Source organism: Eptatretus burgeri, chromosome 5 (assembly GCF_056783735.1).
Source record: "Eptatretus burgeri isolate ZD-2024b chromosome 5, Ebu_testis_v1, whole genome shotgun sequence".
In the NCBI taxonomy this organism is placed as follows: domain Eukaryota; kingdom Metazoa; phylum Chordata; class Myxini; order Myxiniformes; family Myxinidae; genus Eptatretus; species Eptatretus burgeri.
Genome location: NC_140965.1, coordinates 6,804,472 through 6,823,327, shown reverse-complemented (window position 1 = coordinate 6,823,327; position 18,856 = coordinate 6,804,472). Strand labels below are relative to the sequence as shown.

The 18,856-nt window shown below is 41.8% G+C and overlaps 1 protein-coding gene across 3 annotated transcripts in view; it reads right to left on the bottom strand.

Moving 5' to 3' along the window:
* Window positions 1-18,856, bottom strand: part of PPM1G (protein phosphatase, Mg2+/Mn2+ dependent 1G) — a 59,625-nt gene that overhangs the window by 16,716 nt on the left and 24,053 nt on the right. For all 3 annotated transcript variants that reach the window (XM_085880590.1, XM_085880592.1, XM_085880593.1), the window contains exons 3-4: window positions 14,377-14,462; window positions 7,735-7,858 (exon numbers count right to left, since the gene is read on the bottom strand). In XM_085880590.1, the coding sequence (XP_085736716.1) occupies window positions 7,735-7,858; window positions 14,377-14,462 (210 nt within the window). The remainder of the gene's footprint in view (window positions 1-7,734; window positions 7,859-14,376; window positions 14,463-18,856) is intronic.

Genomic DNA, 18,856 nt, shown 5'->3' with positions numbered 1-18,856 from the left:
ATACTACATCATCTTCATCATCATTTATCATGACGACACTTACTACCATCTTTATTCATTCATTACTAATCATTCATTACCACTATCAACACTATCACTTTCCATAATTACCATTTCATTACCATCATCATCAATACTACACTCATCAATATATTACATCATTCATCACTATCATTTCATTACCTTAATACTAATACCATTTATCATTGATAATTAATCCACACTATCATTTTATCTACTATCATTAATACCACTATTTTATCATACATACCATTATCACCACCATTTCCATCATTTTACTTATCATTTCATCACACTCAATACCTTTAATACGACATTTTATCATTTCATTGACGACACTATCATCATTACCACTACGCCACACTAATCATTTTACCATCATTATCATTTTATCATTTATCATTTTACTATTTTTACCACACTATCATTTAATTATTTAATACCTTTAATATCATTACTAATACTTACACACTACTTTACTATCATTTAATCATTTAACCATTACTACTTTACTTATTACACTATCATCATTACTAATCAATATTTACATCATTACCATTTTATTACTATCATTTTATCATTACTACATTTTACTATCATTTCACACCAATCATTCATCATTACTATCATTTTACACACTATCATTTATTACCATTTTAATCATTTATTTTCATTACTACCACTTACCATACGTACGACGCATTTTACACTACCCATTTGACCACACATTACACTATCATTTCATTTATCATTATTATTACTAATCTATCACTATCAATTATCATTATTTCATTACTATCATTTTATCATTACTATCATTTTTTACCATTTCACATTTATACTATCATTTTATCATCACATACTAATCACCTTATCATTTTGACTACCATTACTTTTATTACTATCATCTTATACATTTTTAATTATCATCTATCATCTTTAATATCATTACTCATTACCATTACTCATTACCATCACTTATCTATCATTTTATCAATTACCATTTAATCATTACTACGACATTTATCATCATTACTCATTATCATTCATTACTATTCATTTATCATCTCATTTATCATTAATTTACCATATCATTTATCATTTTTACTATCATTTACATTATCATTTTTCATTACTATCATTTTATCATTACTATCATTTTAATAATACTTATCATTACTATCATTTATCATTTTATCATTACTATTATACATCATTTATCATTTACCATTTAATATTTATCATCACTATTATCATTTCATCATTACTATCATTTATTACTATCATTACTATCATTTCATCATTTAATCATTATCATTTCATTACTCATTACTATCATTACTTATCATTTATTACTATATTTATCATTTTAATACTATCATTTGACATTTTACACACGTTACTACGACACATTGACGGTCATTTTGACACATTTTATTACTTCATTACTATTACTTCATTACCATACTTACTATCATTTTCCACATTATCATTTTATACCTTACCATTAATACTCATTCATTATTTTTACATTTTATCATTACCACGACGACGACGATAATACGATTTCACGAATACTCATCATTACCATCATCACATTTTCACACACTACTCACTATCATTTATCAATACGACATACCCATGACGACACTATTAATACCATTACTCACTTACTACTCATTTTACCACATACATTACCCATCATTTCACCACACTTAATATTGACTTACTCATTTTCGACATTGTTCATTTACTTTGACTACATACAATAATTTTACCATTAATCTAATACGACTTTACTCATTACACATTTTACCATCATTACGACACTACCATTAACTATTTCATCACTAATTACACTTTAATACTATCATTTTAACACTACTCATCACTTAATACTATCATTTACCACACTACTATCTACTCATTATACTATCATCTTGACACACTATCATTATCATTTATCACATTACTATCATTAATTATCACACTAATCTACACATTTCATTTCAACCTTACTATCATTTTACTATTAATACTTACTATCATTTTACTCATTACTATCATTTCATTTTTACTATCATTACTTACATCATTTACTACTTTATCATTTATCATCATTACTAATCATTTATCATTTTCACACATGGCCATCTCTTAATACACTAATACCCACACTATCACTTCATTTCATTACTCCACACACTTACTTATCATTATTTACTACTTACACACGATTTTATTTACTACTTTACACATTTCACCACTTAATACTACCCACACTAATACTATTTTACCACACTAATACCAAGAGAGGAGAGAGTGAGAGAGAGGAGAGTGAGGAGAGAGAGAGAGAGAGAGAGAGAGAGAGAGAGAGAGAGAGAGAGAGAGAGGGGAGAGAGAGAGAGAGAGAGAGAGAGAGAGAGAGAGAGAGAGAGAGAGAGAGAGAGAGAGAGAGAGAGAGAGAGAGAGAGAGAGAGAGAGAGAGAGAGAGAGAGAGAGAGAGAGAGAGAGAGAGAGAGAGAGAGAGAGAGAGAGAGAGAGAGAGAGAGAGAGAGCTGTTTCTCGACAACCACTGGTCCGATCTAATTGAAACTTGCCAGGTGTATTGCTGGGGACCTGAGTATGTGCCTTTTCAAGGTTTGATATTAAATCGCACAAGTGCTTCCCAAGTTACGGCCATTTATTTACCAACCAATGACAAGTCACGTTGCTGCAAAGGCATGGCCAATGGGGAAGAGATTCTTTGCCGCGTTTCCCATTACCGGTTACAACGTACGGACTTCCGGATAGTGATGACCCACTGTATTCTAACATATAATTTCTCGATTTCATATGCGCATTTCTCGATAAACACAATGCCCCAATCCAGTCGTCATTTACGAGAGCGAACGAACGGCCTGTGTGGTTGTTTGAAAGTTTTTTTTCCTTGTTTTTTTTTTTTGCACCTACGGCCACATACATAGGTTTTTTTTTTGTTTTTTTTATTTCTCTTCTCTTCTCTGTGTTTTGACATTGCGAAAAGGCAAAATACGTTGGCGCTGATTGAATAATTGGCCATTAAAACTAAATTGCGAATAATCGTAACTGCGATATGCGAACTTCCGGACAGTGAGGACTTAACTTCCGGATAGTGACACTTTCTGTATTCTTTCTCGATTTATCAACTTACTGCATTCTTTCTTTCTCGATTTTCTTAAACACAATGCCCCAAATCCAGTCGTCGTTTACGACAGCGAAGGAACGGCCTATATAGTTGTTTGAAAGTTTTTTTTCTTTTTTTGGTTTGCACATACGGGCACGCGAGAGCGAAGGAACGGCCTGTGTGGCTGTTTCTGGCAAGTGGTTTTAAAGTTTTTTTTGGTTTTGTTTTTATTTCACGTACGGCCACGCACATCCGGGCACGCACTCGTCAGTATAAATTCTAATAAATGCATAGCTTTTCTAACAACAGTGTCAAAGAGCATGGGGCGGCAGACAGGCAGGAGAGATCGGGGCGGGCGGCAGAAAGGAGGGAGAGATCGGGGCGGGCGGCAGACAGGAGGGAGAGATCGGGGCGGGCGGCAGACAGGAGCGAGAGATCGGGCGGGCGGCAGACAGGTGGGAGAGATCGGGGCGGGCGGCAGACAGGTGGGAGAGATCGGGGCGGGCGGCAGACAGGTGGGAGAGATCGGGGCGGGCGGCAGACAGGTGGGAGAGATCGGGGCGGGCGGCAGACAGGTGGGAGAGATCGGGGCGGGCGGCAGACAGGTGGGAGAGATCGGGGCGGGCGGCAGACAGGTGGGAGAGATTGGGGCGGGCGACAGACAGGTGGGAGAGATCGGGGCGGGCGACAGACAGGTGGGAGAGATCGGGGCGGGCGACAGACAGGTGGGAGAGATCGGGGCGGGCGGCAGACAGGAGGGAGAGATTGGGGTGGGTGGCAGACAGGCCGGATAGATTGGGGCGGGCGGCAGACAGGAGGGAGAGATCGGGGCGGGCGGCAGACAGGCCGGATAGATCGGGGTGGGCGGCAGACAGGCTGGAGAGATCGGGGCGGGCGGCAGACAGGCCGGAGAGATTGGGGCGGGCGGCAGACAGGCCGGCGAGATCGGGGTGGGTGGCAGACAGGCCGGCGAGATCGGGGCAGGCGGCAGACAGACTTAGATCCCTTCAGTCGTTCTTAAGTTATCGCGGTGATGAAAAACTATCACAGTAGACGGACAGTCGGATGCACAACACAAAAACACAATGCCTCCGACGACTTCGTCGGTGAAGACATAAAAATTATAGGATCCGGATCTGGATCTTCACCAAAATCTAATTATTTCATCCTTGTGACATACCCAAACCGGTCATCAAATTACATCCAAATCTGTCCATTAATTTTTTTAAAGACATCCTGCTCACAAATAAACAGGCAGACAGGGGTGAAAGCATCACCTTCGTCCACCTTCAGTGGCAGAGGAAACTAGAACGGGCACTCAGTAGAGCGCATACCTTCGCCAACGCTATATTTTGCCCCCTCCCAGAAACCGTTGATTGTGAGGATATTTAATCCCATACCACATCTGCCATCTCATATGTGTTATGATGGCTTAAAAACATTAAATTTCCTGCTGTTTGACACCGATTCACGTACATTGTACAATTTCTGTATGAACTCCCTGACCTTTTTGGGTGTCGGTGTCAAGTCAATCTGATGACAACTGGTCACATTATAAGAAATCAAATATTACACATCACAGGATAGGGAATTGAATTCTAAACAATTTGAATCTACTTACATGCAAATTGTATAAGAATTGACCGCGTTATGATAATAAAGGTCGTTGACCCCCCCTGACCTTTGACCCAAACCGCGAACAAAGGTAATGACATCATTGTGTCATATCATATATCACAAGATTGTGCATTGAATTCACAACATTTTGGCATTGGTTTTTTTTTTTTTTTTTTTTTTTTTTTGTATACCTTGGTCGAGGCTCGTATGAGAGCTAACACACAACTCACAGCAATGAGGCATGAGACAAGAGGGGCGGGAGTGGAAGGGACAAAACATTGGGGAACAGACACAGGTGAAATGTGGAAGGGAGAGGGATGGGGATGGGACGGGGAACATGGCGAGGGGAAGATGGACATTAAAGGGACTTTCAGGAAGGAAAGCAGGAGAATTGAAGGAAGTGGGCTTGGGTGGATTATCGGGGGTAGAAAAGATCGAGGATTTGGATGGGGGAAGATAAGAGGTGGTGGTGAACAGCTGTTTTGAAAGCCTGGAGGGAAGAATGGGAAAGAATAGAGTGAGGAAGTTTATTCCAAAGGCGGGAAAAAGAGGAATGAAAGAGTGAAGATGAGCAGTGATTCGTGATTTTGGTAGTTTTACCAGAAGGGGTTGTTGGCGGACCTTGAGCGCCCTGTGGAAATGTGGTGGGGACAAATCGCAGAGAGAGCAGGGGGGGCAAGGCTGGAGAGGAGTCGGTAGAAGACAGAAAGACCACCGACCAACCTGCGGTGATTGAGTGAGAGGCCCAAAGACTCAGCTTCATTGCCGGAGATGCCAATGATCTTAAAAGCCCTGGTTTCGACAGCGTGAAGTCGAGAAAGGTGGGAGGCAGGAGCACCAGCCCAGAGGGGAGAGCAGTACTCCATCAGGCTACGGACAAAAGCTTTGTAAGTGGTCAGGAGCTCAAGAGGGCCGAGGAAGGACTTTGCACGACGGAGGATTCCCAGTCGGCGACTGGCTTTTGAGGCAAGGTTGGAAATGTGACTTTCCCAGGAAAGGTCATGGCAGATAGTGAGACCCAGAAGCTTGAAAGAAAAGACTTCTTCCAGAGGATTGTTGAGAAAGTGGATGGGGGGTTTTGTAAACGGTCCTTTCGAAGAGACATAGTGAGAGTGTGAGATTTGTCTGGATTGAAAGACATGTTCCACGTGTTGGACCAGTTTGTGATTTTATCCAGATCTGCAGTGAGCGAAGAAGCTGCTGCTTGCCGGTCTGAGGGATGACAGATGGTACGGCAGAGGGTGGAGTCGTCGGCAAAGAGAAATAGAGGATTTTCCAGAGAGTCCGAGAGATCATTGATGAAAACCAGAAAAAGAACAGGGCCCAGAACGCTACCTTGAGGAACTCCAGCCTGCACAGGAAGAGGGGATGAAAGAACTCCATTTAGGGCCACACGTTGACTGCGACAGGAGAGGAAGTCTGCGAGCCATGAGTGGAGATGGCCTTGAATACCATGGGAAGAGAGTTTGGTGAGTAGGGCAGGGTGCCAGACTGTGTCAAAAGCACGTGATATGTCCAGGGATACGGCTCGGATTTCCTGTCTGGCATTGAGGACCTCCATCCATTGATGGGAGAGCAGTAGCAGCATATCTAGGGTAGAGTGACCTGGTCTGAAACCAAATTGATGATTGGAAATCAAGCCATTGGAGAAGAGGAAGGATTTCATGTCTGAAGCGATGATGGATTCCATAACCTTGCTGATGATTGGGAGAAGGCTGATTGGTCTATAGTTACAGGGATCTGTTTTTGCACCTTTTTTATGCAGGGCAGTGATGTTAGCAGATTTCCAAGCAGATGGCAGATGACCTTGGGAAAATGAGAGGGTGAATAGAACAGAGAGGGTGAGCAAGAGCAGAAGAGCAGGCTTTGAGGACACGTGGGCTGATGCCGTCTGGACCGGTTGCAGAATCTGACTCGAGGTTTGAAAGCAAGCATGGTTGCATGCAAATTGGATAAAAATTGACCGCACTATGGCAAAATGACGATTTTGACCTTTTCATGACCTCGACCTTGACCTTTGTACTCTTAATTTTGTAATTGGTATTAGAGTGTGGGAACAGAACAGTCAACATTTTGGTGTTGGTTTCATGCAAATCGGATAAGAATTGACCGTGTTTTGACTAAAACCGCACATTTTGCAATGTTGTGACTCCCCCCTGACCTTTGACTCCCAACCGCAAATAAGGGTTATTACGTCATTGTGTCATGTCATGTATCACAAGATGGGTCATTGAATTCTGAACATTTTGGCATGAGTTGCATGCAAATTGGATACAAATTGACCGCGCTATGATAAAAAGACGATTTTGACCTTTTCATGGCCTTGACCTTTGACCCGATCGCTCCCAAAATCTAATCAAATGGTCCTCGGATAATAACCAATCATCCCACCAAATTTGCTGCGATTCAGTTCAATACTTTTGGAGTTATGCGAATAACAAAACAAACAAACAAGCACACATATTCACAAATAAATAAATAAATAAATACAGAGCGATCAAAACATAACCTTCACAACAAAGTTTGCAAAGGTAATAAAAGTCTACATTTCACCGAGCCCAAGTTCACCAAGTTTCCAACTGGCTCCAATACAGTTTTGCTCGATTTCTCCATTATATAGCGAAACGGATTTTGATAATTTTTGAAATCATAAAAAACCCCCCAAAAAATTCTGCAATTCACAATTCATTATGTCAAGATTAAAGTAGTTCATCAAAAAATAATCTACATTCATCAAATATTTGCCAGAGCAAGTTTTGCTTCAAGTTATATACGATGGGACTCTACTGTCGACGCAAATATGCACGCAACAAGGCATTAGTCTCAAAATCATTAACTCCGGACATCATACGCATATCTAAGCCAAACCATACATAAAGTACCAAAAACATGAAATGAAGGGCTTGGGGGAGAAGGGGAAAGGGTGTAGGGGGGGGAGGGGTGGAACAGACCATCTTCCTCATCGGCGATCTTGCCGTCCATGTTGGGTTCTCTGTTGGCCATGAGCGTGAGCTCTTTCACCACTTCCTCCTCTGTAAGGCGAGCATCCATTGCGAGAAATGCCTTTTCTAGAGCCTGGCAGACAAATGCATGGCCTGGTCACTCCATACCCAACCCATAATAAACACCCAAGGAAAACTTAGAATAATCCACACAATATACAGTCATAGTACAGCAAGTCCTCGCCAACCGGAAGTTCGCATATTGGTAGTTTCGATTTTTCGTAATTTAGTTTTAATGACCAATTTTTCAATTATCGCAAACATTTTATGCCTATCGTAATGTCATTGCAAGGAAAAACGCAAAAAAAAAAAATTTCAAACTGCCTGCAAAAAACAACAATCACACAGGATGCGCATAAACACACTTTCACTTTACTGCGCATGTACTGTATGCTGTACTGTACGTATTCTCTTCACGCTCGCCTGCATACCTTCCAGTATGAATCCCAAGCGACCCGCAAGTCTTTAGCCGAGCACACCTCGTTTCAAGCGACAACGAAAGGCTGTCACATTGAAGGTGAAATTGGATATAATTAAAAGACATGAACGAGGTGAAGGGACAACGGAAATCGGCCGCGCGCAGCAATCGCTGCATCGACTGTACATTCGATCGTTCAAAGTTCGGCAAAGATAAAGAAAATATCACAGATTGCGACCAGTTCGAGTGCAACGACACTAACGAGAATGAGAGACGGTGCCATGCACAACATGGAGCGTTTATTATGTGTGTAGATAGAAGATCAAACTAAACGTCGCATGCCTTTATCTCTTGCTGTGATACAAGAAAAAGCGCGTCGTTTGTTAGGGCATTGACCCACGATTACGTGATCAATTACTTCTCCAATCATGTTGAGAAGTATCTCCAAGGAGAACAACATTGACAACAAATCTTTGCTGCTTGTAGACAACGCTCCTGCCCATCCTCAGCAAATGGAAGACTGGTGTGAAAACGTGCAGGTAGTATTTTTACCACCAAATACTACCTCACTTTTACAGCCTATGGATCAGGGAGTTATTGCTGCTTTTAAAGCCCATTATGTTAAACATACCATGCTGCAGCTTATCAAAAAAACTGATAAGGACAAGCTATCAATCAAGGAGTTTTGGCGAACATACAACATAAAAATGGCTTTGGAAAACATTGAGGATTCATGGGCAGAGGCGAGTGCCTCCACAATGAACGCTGTGTGAAAGAAAGTGTGGCCCGAGTGTGTCCACAATTTCACGGGGTTTGCTGATGTTCCGTTGATTACAAGTCAAATTGTAGACCTGGCGCAGGAGGTTGGTTTGAAGAGGTTGACGAAGAGGACGTGGATGACTTACTGGAGTCTCATGCAGAACCCTTAAGCAATGAAGATCTTATGGAGTTGGAACAGCAGTGGGCTCTTGAGGAAGAAGAAGATGCTGTGACACCTTCATCCGAGCATCTCACCATGAAAAACCTCAGCCAAATCCTCCGCTCGTTTGAAAGTGCAACAGAATTTGTTATCGAGCAAGATCCAAATCTTGAAAGGAGCACTGATTTTAGCAGTGTTGTTTATGATGCCCTTTGCTGCTACAAGGAACGTTATGCAGCAAAGAAAAAGAAAGCCATCCAGCCCACTCTCCATGCATTTTTCAAGCCAAAAGATGCAGCACCAACTCCATCCACCATCCAGGATGCTCCTTCAACCAGCTGCCAAGAGACCGTTCCTGCTGGTGAAGAAAGTAACAGCACAGTGGCAAGTGAAGAGGGGGACGATTCTGCCACTCCGCAAGTGTGACTTGTCCACCGCAATCAACTCCGTTCCTCCAGCCTCGGGGGAAGTCGCCACGACTCGAGGAGTGTGTTTTGTTTATTTGTGTTTATGTCCAAAAAATTCCGAGCCAAAAACACATTGGTTTCTATGGGAAAATATGTTTTGTTTAACACAGTTTCGCTTATCATAAGGTTTTCCAGGAACGCAACCCTTGCGAAAAGCGAGGACTTACTGTATGATAAAATAAATAAACATTGCAGTTTTTAAGCAATTACAGCAAAAAGATGACAACTCAATGGGAGATGTTTGAAAGGGCCATGTTTGTTCCATGTTTCTTTGTTGTTGTACACAGAAACTGAGGTTGCTGAAGGAGCTGAACGACAGAGGGCAACAGGCTCACGGATTTACAAAGGATCAAAGAGAAATGGAGACAGAGACATCACACATGAGTGGCAGAAAATAAAGGGGTGGAAAGGGTTCAATAAGAGCAAACGAGAGTTGGAGTGGGTGAGGAAGAAATCATGAGGTGACAATGGGCAATACTCTTGAAGGACTGGAAGGAAGGGGGAGGGAGCGTGGCACAAGACAATATATGCAAGGAGTCTGTTCCACATCGGAGAGAATAGGGGGAAGGATGAAAGGAAATAATCTTTCAGCTTAGAATTTGGGAAAGTAAGCAGGTACGGGATTCTGTAAGAAATAGTGTGACCTGGGAGCACTGTGTGAGGGGAGAGGGACAAAAAAAAGCAGGAAGAGTGAGGCCAGAAGTGAGGTGATAGAAAAAGAGTGTGTCCACCATCCCGCATGACGGGTGAGAAGCAGACCTTGGGACTCGGCCTCCTGCCAAGATATTCCAATTATACGGAGAGCCTTGGACTTGATCTCCTCCAGCAGAGAAATATGGTGGGACACGACTGCTCCAGTCCAGAGTGGGGGCAGCCGTAGTGACTTATATTTCAGAGGAAGGCCTTGTTACACTGTAATGAGCTCCAGGTGGCTCAGAATGGACTGAGCTCTGTGGAGAATGGAGAGGTGTCGGCCTGCTTTGAAGTCAGTTTGGCGATGTGATCTGCTAAATGTAGGTTATGACAAATTATGAGACAGAGGACCTCCAAAAACTGCGCCTCTTCCTGGGAATGTCCAAAGAAGTAGGCTGCATGGTTCGAAAGTCAATCCTTGAGGAGGAATAGAGTAAGAGCATCTGATTTTCCTGAATTAAAAGACATGTTTCAGATAGCTGACTACTGGTACAAACACACACAAATACATGCTGTCAGGATAACGTCAAGGTAGGCACACACGCCTTTGAGCTGTTTAGCCTGAGTTTGAATCTCAGCCCAGCTATAAACTGTCATCCAGGTGTTTCACGGGTAGTGTGTTTCATCAATGTGTTAAACTGGGCGTCCCATCTGCATTAGTTGGTGGACGTTCAGATCCCATGGTGTCCTTTGCCAAGATTAGGCAAGTTGTCGCCAGTACCCTGAACAAACTATAAATTCCTGCCAGGAAGGCAATGTCAACCAAGCATAACCCTTGCCAAAGAACTGCTTTGGCAGTACTAATGCTCTGTGGAATATGACATAGCTCTTCATTACCTTCGCAAACTTTGTTGCGAAGGTTATGTTTTGATCGCTGTGTATTTATTTATGAATATGTGTGTTTGTTTGTTATTCGCATAACTCCAAAAGTATTGAACTAAATCGCAGCAAATTTGGTGGGATGATTGGTTATTATCCGAGGACCATTTGATTAGATTTTGGGAGCGATCGGGTCAAAGGTCAAGGTCAAGGTCATGAAAAGGTCAAAATCGTCTTTTTACCATAGCGCGGTCAATTTGTATCCAATTTGCATGCAACTAATTCCAAAATGTTCAGAATTCAATGCCTCATCTTGTGATATGTGACATGACACAATGACGTAATAACCCTTATTAGCGGTTGGGAGTCAAAGGTCAGGGGGGTCACGACATTGCAAAATGTGCGGTTTTAGTCATAACACGGTCAATTCTTATCCGAATTCTTATCCGGTCAAGCAATCATAACACATATGAGATGGCAGACGTGGTATGGGATTAAATACGCTCACAATCAACGGTTTCTAGGGGGGGGGGGGGGGCAAAATGTAGCGTTGGCGAAGGTATGCACTCTACTGAGTGCCCGTTCTAGTTCATCTATATAATACGCTTGTTTGTCCATCCATCCATCCGTTAACATTCAGTTCCACCCACTGGTTGGACAGGTCGCCTGACAATACCCACAATTCCAACCTCAAACATACAGCCACAGTGTTGGTTCTTCCAGATATGTGAAGCCAAAGACATCTTTGGAGCTGTCATATTCACAATCGCCATGCCCTCCCCATAAGTTTTCCCTTCAGTGCAAAATGACCAAAGCGACTGCAAAACGTATTTTGAGCCAATAGGCATCACGGGCCTTGCGAAGATAGGCCTCAGCGATCAAGGGACCAGTCTGTTGTCTATAAACCTCCCAAATAACGATGTGGCCCATTCTCTCAAGCATTGGCTTTTACCGCAAAGGTTACGCAGATCTTTGCTGTTATTTCCGACTATTTTATCTGAAACAACTCGACCAGGCACCATAAAACCCAGGTCTTTGGCCGAGGACTTCTGGCAATCTCACGACACTGTGAAAGGAAACATCTACCATTATTTACTTTTAGCGATGTGTACGTATGCATCAGGAAGAAGACAATTGGTTTTGGGTTGTTTATTGGCACAATTAGCCTGCTCATGGTTCCTTGAGAGTTGCAATGCCACAGGGTTTCCACAAATCTTGCGGGATTGAGAGTTGGACAGGCAGCTGTGTTGGGGTTCTGTGACGTCAGTGATAGCATTGCAGGGGAGGGGAGAGCACTAAATATTCCGCTGTTTCAATGTGGGAATGCCTGTTTGTTTTTATGAGTGGGAGGAGGAGGAGCAAAAAATGGGACAGAGTTGAGGCTTGGTGGAGGGGTGGTTAAGAAGTTGTGGATGAGGGAAGGGTTGAAGAGTTGTGGTGGAAGGGGAAGGGTTTGAAGGCTTGAAGTGGGAAGGGGATTGATGCCTCAGGGTTGGGAGGGGGAGGGTGAAGTTATTTATGCAGACCATCAATAGCATCAGTCCTACAACGAACGATGCCTTATGAAAGCAGTCTCAAAAGGGAGATCATGAGACAGTATGCTACCAAGAGCAACCTGTTGTTTCCACCGACAGAGAAAAATCTGATGAGCGCATACAAGAAGGGGCCGTTTCATACCATTATCAGACAGACAGCTTGGAAAATAAGGCTGAATGACAAACAACATCAAAAGCTCAAAAGATGTCCAGAGAGTTGGCCCCAATTTGAAAGTTAGTACATTTATCCATTGTTGTGTGGAAAGAAAACACGTCCATAGCAGATGAGCTGGGGTGGCGTTAAAATTGATGATCGGAGATAAGAGCATTGGAGAAGACATAATGTCTGAAGTCTGCAGCAATGATAGATTTCATCACTTTGCTTATGATGGGGAGAAGGCCGACTCATATGTACTTGAATGGATCACACTTGGAACCATCCACGTGAATAGGGGTGACGTTTGCGATTTCCCAAGATGAAGGAAGGACACCACTACACCCGACAAAGACCTGGAGAAGACCAAGGGAAAGAGGAGCATTACAGAATGATGTCTAATTAATCCAATTATAGCCTCAGGTGTGTACTTTATTCACATTCCCTCCGCCAACTTCTGCACACGAGGCATGCCAACCCGCCACTTCGCTGACGGGTTCGATCAAAAGAGAGCACATTGTACAAAAGACACCCTGTTGTACTTCACAAACATATTGCACGCCTATCGGTGAGTGTCAACGAAGATGTAAAATGAAGTGAAAAAGGATCTTTTATATCATGTAATTGTTGTTGTGACTGTGGCTGCTGATATTGTTGTTTGTTTGCTCCTCCCATGTCCTTTTAAATCTAAAAGGTTCCTGCTATGGTAGAACTATTACTGTTGGAACTGCAACATGAAGTTCCCATTTGCGCTTTTTCTTCCTCAATCGAGGAAAGATGGGCTTTTAAAACAAGCATCTTCATGATTAAACAGGCACAAGTTTTTGTTCCAAGTAAATCGATTTTAGTTTTGGAACGGCACCATTTTTATTGTTCTACTACAGCAGGAACATTTTCGAATGAAGCGTGGCGCGCGCATTTCTTCTTTTAGTAATAGACATGCATGCTATCGACACAAAGGGCGAGTGTGAGAGAAAGGCCAGTTTGGGGTAAATAAGCGTAAAGGTGAGGTGAATGAAAGGACACAGAAGTGGCATAAGAGGAGTGGAAAAAAAAAAACTGCATATTTTTATTTCCGTCACCGAAGGTGAAGGAGGTTATGTTTTCACCCCTTTCTGTCTGTTTGTCCATCTGCGCGATATCTCAAAAAGTTGTGGACTGATCCGGATGAAACTTGGACAGGTTCGGGTATGTGACAAGGAAGAATTGATTTGATTTTGGTGAAGATCTGGATCCAGATATAGATACAAGAATTATTTATTTTTTAAAGTGATTCTTCACCATTGAGATAGAGGGCCAAAAATGAAATAGTACTGTATATAGCATATTTTAAAAACGTAATGGGCCCGACATGTTCTCGTGGAAAAGGCATTACATGGCAGAGATATGCGCTCCACTGAGTGCCCTTCTCGTTCTTACATTTTATATTGGTCATTGCCTGCACGTACACACCGTCCAGCTGCTTGCATGAATTAACCACCAATTTGAAATGTTAGGAAGAAGTCTCTGTGTTTAGAAATCTTTGTTAAATAAACAGAAAAAAAAATACAAAGGCCTTGCCTGGCTCATATTGACATGCGGCTCACCAGATGTAGCTTGCATTCGCAGTAAGTTGGTTGGCTAAGGATAACTTCTGGGAGGTATTTTGCACAATATTTAGCAACTTCAGCACCTGTAACAATAAGTAATTAAAGAGGGAGCATTGAAGAGTAACATATTACTTCCGTATGTCATTAAATACATCTTATAATATGTAAAGCTCGATCTCAGCACTGACTCACTGATATTAAAGATCGGTACTTTCCGAGTGTCGTAGAAAGCTGAAATTTTGTGTGCTGATGGACATCGAAGCTGCTATACCGGGAAAAATCAGAGCCATCAGAAAGCATACATAAATGAAAAAAAATAATGAAAAAAAATGAAACAAATGAAGGTGAGCGACCCAAGACAATGGGGAAGCACAGTTTGTTATTGCTTAAAATGTGGAAGCATACATACTCCGCTGGTATACATATCTACAGTTCCTTCAGAAAGTATTCTCACCACATGACTTTTGTCACATTTTGTTGTTACAGCCTGTATTTAAAATTAATTAAATGAAAAAAATTGTCACCGATCTACGCAAAATACCCCACAATGACAAAGTGAAAACATGTTTTTCGAATTTTTATAAATTAAGAATGAAAAGCTGAGATGCCTTGTGTCCATAAGTATTCAATCTCCTGAGTCAATACTTTGTAGAAGTGTCTTTGGCAGTCATTACAGCCTTGAGTCTTCTTGGGAATGTCTATCAGCTTTGCACATCTGGATTTGGGGATTTTCCCCCATTCTTCCTTGCAGATTTGCTCAAGCTCTGTCAAGTTGGATGGGGAGTGTCGGTGTACAGCAATCTTCAAGTCTTTCCACAGATTATCAATGGGATTCAAGTCTGGGCTTTGGCTGGGCCACTCAAGGACTTTCACGTTCTTGTTCTGAAGCATTCCCAGTGTTGTTTTGGCTGTATAGTATGCTTGGGGTCATTGTCCTGTTGGAATGTAAATCTCCACCACAGTCTCAGGTCTTTTGCACTCTGAAGCAGGTTCTCCTCAAGGATTTGCCTGTATTTGGCTCCATTCATTATTGTCAATCTTCTACAATGAACCACTGACAGCCTCCACCTGCAGCTTGTTTATGGTGATGTTCCCAGGAATTATTTTTAAATACTCAGTAAGGGTTTTCTTCATCACTCCGGTAGCTCTGACTATCACTGGTATAATTTCAGATTTCTTCAATTTCAAAGTCCTCTTGACCTCATTTTCCAGATCCTGGTATTTGGTCATTTTCCTGATTTCTGTGGCATTTAGTCCAAAGTCATTGGGAACTGAAACCTTGATCAACAATGCTGACTTTTCCTTTTTGTGTTTGAGCACCGTGTCCGGATGCAATGCTTTGTTTACAATGTCCACACTTGATGGAATCATCTCGTCATATGTGAGCATTACATGTTCATTTTCATTGTTCTGATTGTCCTGGGACCAGGATGTTGAAATGTTTACAGATGTACCAGTGGATTACTCTGCAGACGCTCTCATGTCTTTCTGTGTACAGCTGTTCCACCACGAGTTTTTTACATCCCGAAAGGAGGTGACTGACCACTTTCTGTTTCGACCCAACAAAACCTGCATTTGTCCGATTGGCTCAATCCCGCAATTTTCTGAAAGGCATTAGTGTAGTGTCCTTGGTCTGGGGGCATTGATGACTCGTTCGCCATCCCAACTAATTTGACCTCTTCTTAGCTATTCCAATCTGCCTTCTTTGTTGGTCCCTTTCCTGTCAAGCTCTTCTTTTAAATCGTCACTTTGTCATTATGAGGAATTTTGTGCAGATCGGTGACAATTTTTTTTAATTTAATCCATTTCAAATTCAGGCTGTAACACAACAAAATGGGAAAACACGAAGGGGTGTGAATACTTTCTGAAGGCACAGCATATAGTACAACAACACAAAAGTCAGAAATTTCTCAGCAAACCCTCTTCAAATCACTTATCTGATCAGTCACGTGAATCAACAATGATCATCACACGACAAGTTGTTGATGGCACTTTGGAGATTACTTGCTTATTTCACTTCCAGGTAAACCCAACTCAAGTTTCAAAAAGTGAGAATTACTCCATCAGATAAATATCCGGTATTTTTTCGACGCAAAAATGCATCATTAAGTAAAAAAATAACATATTAAGTCTCATTTCATTCATCAGTGATGTATCTTTCCCTTAAACAGTTGTCCAGCAATAATATGTTATTGTTGAAAGACACAAGCTTGACAAGGAACTAAACTTCATGGCAAAGCTGTTTGGTGAATGTCACTGGAAAGAGAAATGGGCCACGAGCCAGACCCAGTAATTTTTGGCCACCGGTACCATCCGAGGGAAATAATTCTCATCGTAGTTTTTGGCAGGGTATACATCTCTACAGTGAGAAACTATGTGATAGCATTGGATTGGTGGTAGCCTTTTGTGTGTTATTTGCCGTTTAGTAACCCCTTCCAAAAATAAACTTTTCTGAAACCGGCATAAGACAGAAGAAGACATTCTATTTAAAACTAATGGTTCTCTCTTATTATCGACTATATCTTCTTGAAAATTGTCAGGCACGTAGCTCATGTTATTTGCTTTTCAAAACGGTTGTTAAAACTAGCCGAGCATTTAGTGTTTGCAATTACAGGCACTGACAGTCCAGTGCTGATACATTGCAGAACATGTGATTTTGTTTTCATAAAAAGTGGTACGGAAGTTTTTTGCCCATACCCTAACGAATGCATACCATGTCTAAATACGTGAATTTGAAGAAAATTTAATCATGAACTTAAATCACAAAATATATTTTAAGTTAGATGTACATTATAAATGTTACTGTTATTATTGTTCGATGTACAGCTGCAAAGCATCACAGCACACCCAGGACACGTATTGTGAGGCAGTGGAGGAGGTTCCTGAGCACAGTTAATAACAAGACCAGTCTCATTATCTTCTTCGTCGGTGAATGGAGGAAACCAGAATGCAGAGAAAAGCGACAGGGGAAGGTTCTACATGCAACTGTGAATGACAAATGTTACAGAATCACATCTCAGGACAGTGAGGAGGTGCCAGCTCTTCAGTGCCAACAGGAAGAAGCAGATGGGCACCTACTTCTCCATGCTGCTCATGCAGCAAGAGAGAGGTATCAGGCTGTAGTGATCTGCTCAGAGGACACAGATGTCTTCATTATGTCCTTGGCATTTCATGACAAGATTGGAGTCCCACTGTTCCAGAAATGTGGAACGAGAACCCGGACGAGGCTCGTTGACATCATGAAGGTTGCCGCTGTTGGCATAGATGTCTGCAGGCTCTCATTGGGAAGCATGCATATACAGGATGTGACACTCTCAGTGCGTTTGCAGGCAAAAGGAAGACAAGCACCTTGAAACTCTTGACCAACAACAGGGAAACCCAGGACACATTCCTTGAGTTGGGTCATATATGGGACCTCTCCCAAGAATTGATGGACAAACTTAAGGCATTTACTTGCCTCCTCCATGCACCAAAGGTGTCATCCACCAAGGTCAATGATCTCAGGTCGGACTTATTCTGTGCTAAGAAAAGTGAGATAGAGAGCCACCAGCTTCCACCATGCAGGGACTGCTTAGTGAAACACGCACAAAACGCTAACTACCAGGTTGCAATATGGAGACGATGTCTTGAACAGGACCCGAAAGTACCAAGTCCTGTTGGCCGGGGATGGAAGATGGAGAAGGAAGAAGGAGTTGAACAGTTGGTGGTGCACTGGATGGATGGTCAGCCAGCACATGAGGCAGTCCTCGATTTATTGGCCTGCAATTGTAAAAGGAAGTGTTCACTACCAAAATGTGTGTGTTTGTCAAACAGACTGAAATGCACCAAAATGTACAGACTGCCAGACTGTGAGAACCAGGCATCCATCTTTGAGTCAGATGATGGGGAAAGTTTAGATGAGGATATTGAAGAACTGGATAATGATTATGATTTTTAAATTCATCTTGAACATTTTATATCACTTACAATCAGTGCACATGATCAGAGATGTCTTAGAAACTTTAAAGGACCCGTCTTTGGTTCATAAGACAATATGTTTTTCAGCAACACATTGGGCCTAGGTAATGGCCTTGTTAGTGTGGAACACCACATTTGTGTTTCTATTCTGTAAATTTATGCCCCACAACAGAAGATTGAGTTTCATTTTCACCTTTGACTCATTCATCAGATTGCACATGATTAACCATCTTGCGACTGTCTTATTGGTTTATTTGGTGTAATACGGGTGTTTGATACCTTCATACGTGCATTATTGAGTATCGACAGTAAATCCCTGAAATTCTGTATTTTTTGAGAAATTACAGGGAAAAAAAACATGAATCTTGTTGATGAACATGCTATCATTTACGTTTGTTTGATTCTTGGAAAATATCCTTCAATAACAACAGGGAAAATATGACATTGACCAAACGACATAAATCCGTCCAAATTAGGTATTTTTTTCATTTGGGGGAGGGGGGGTAACATTGTCTGCTAT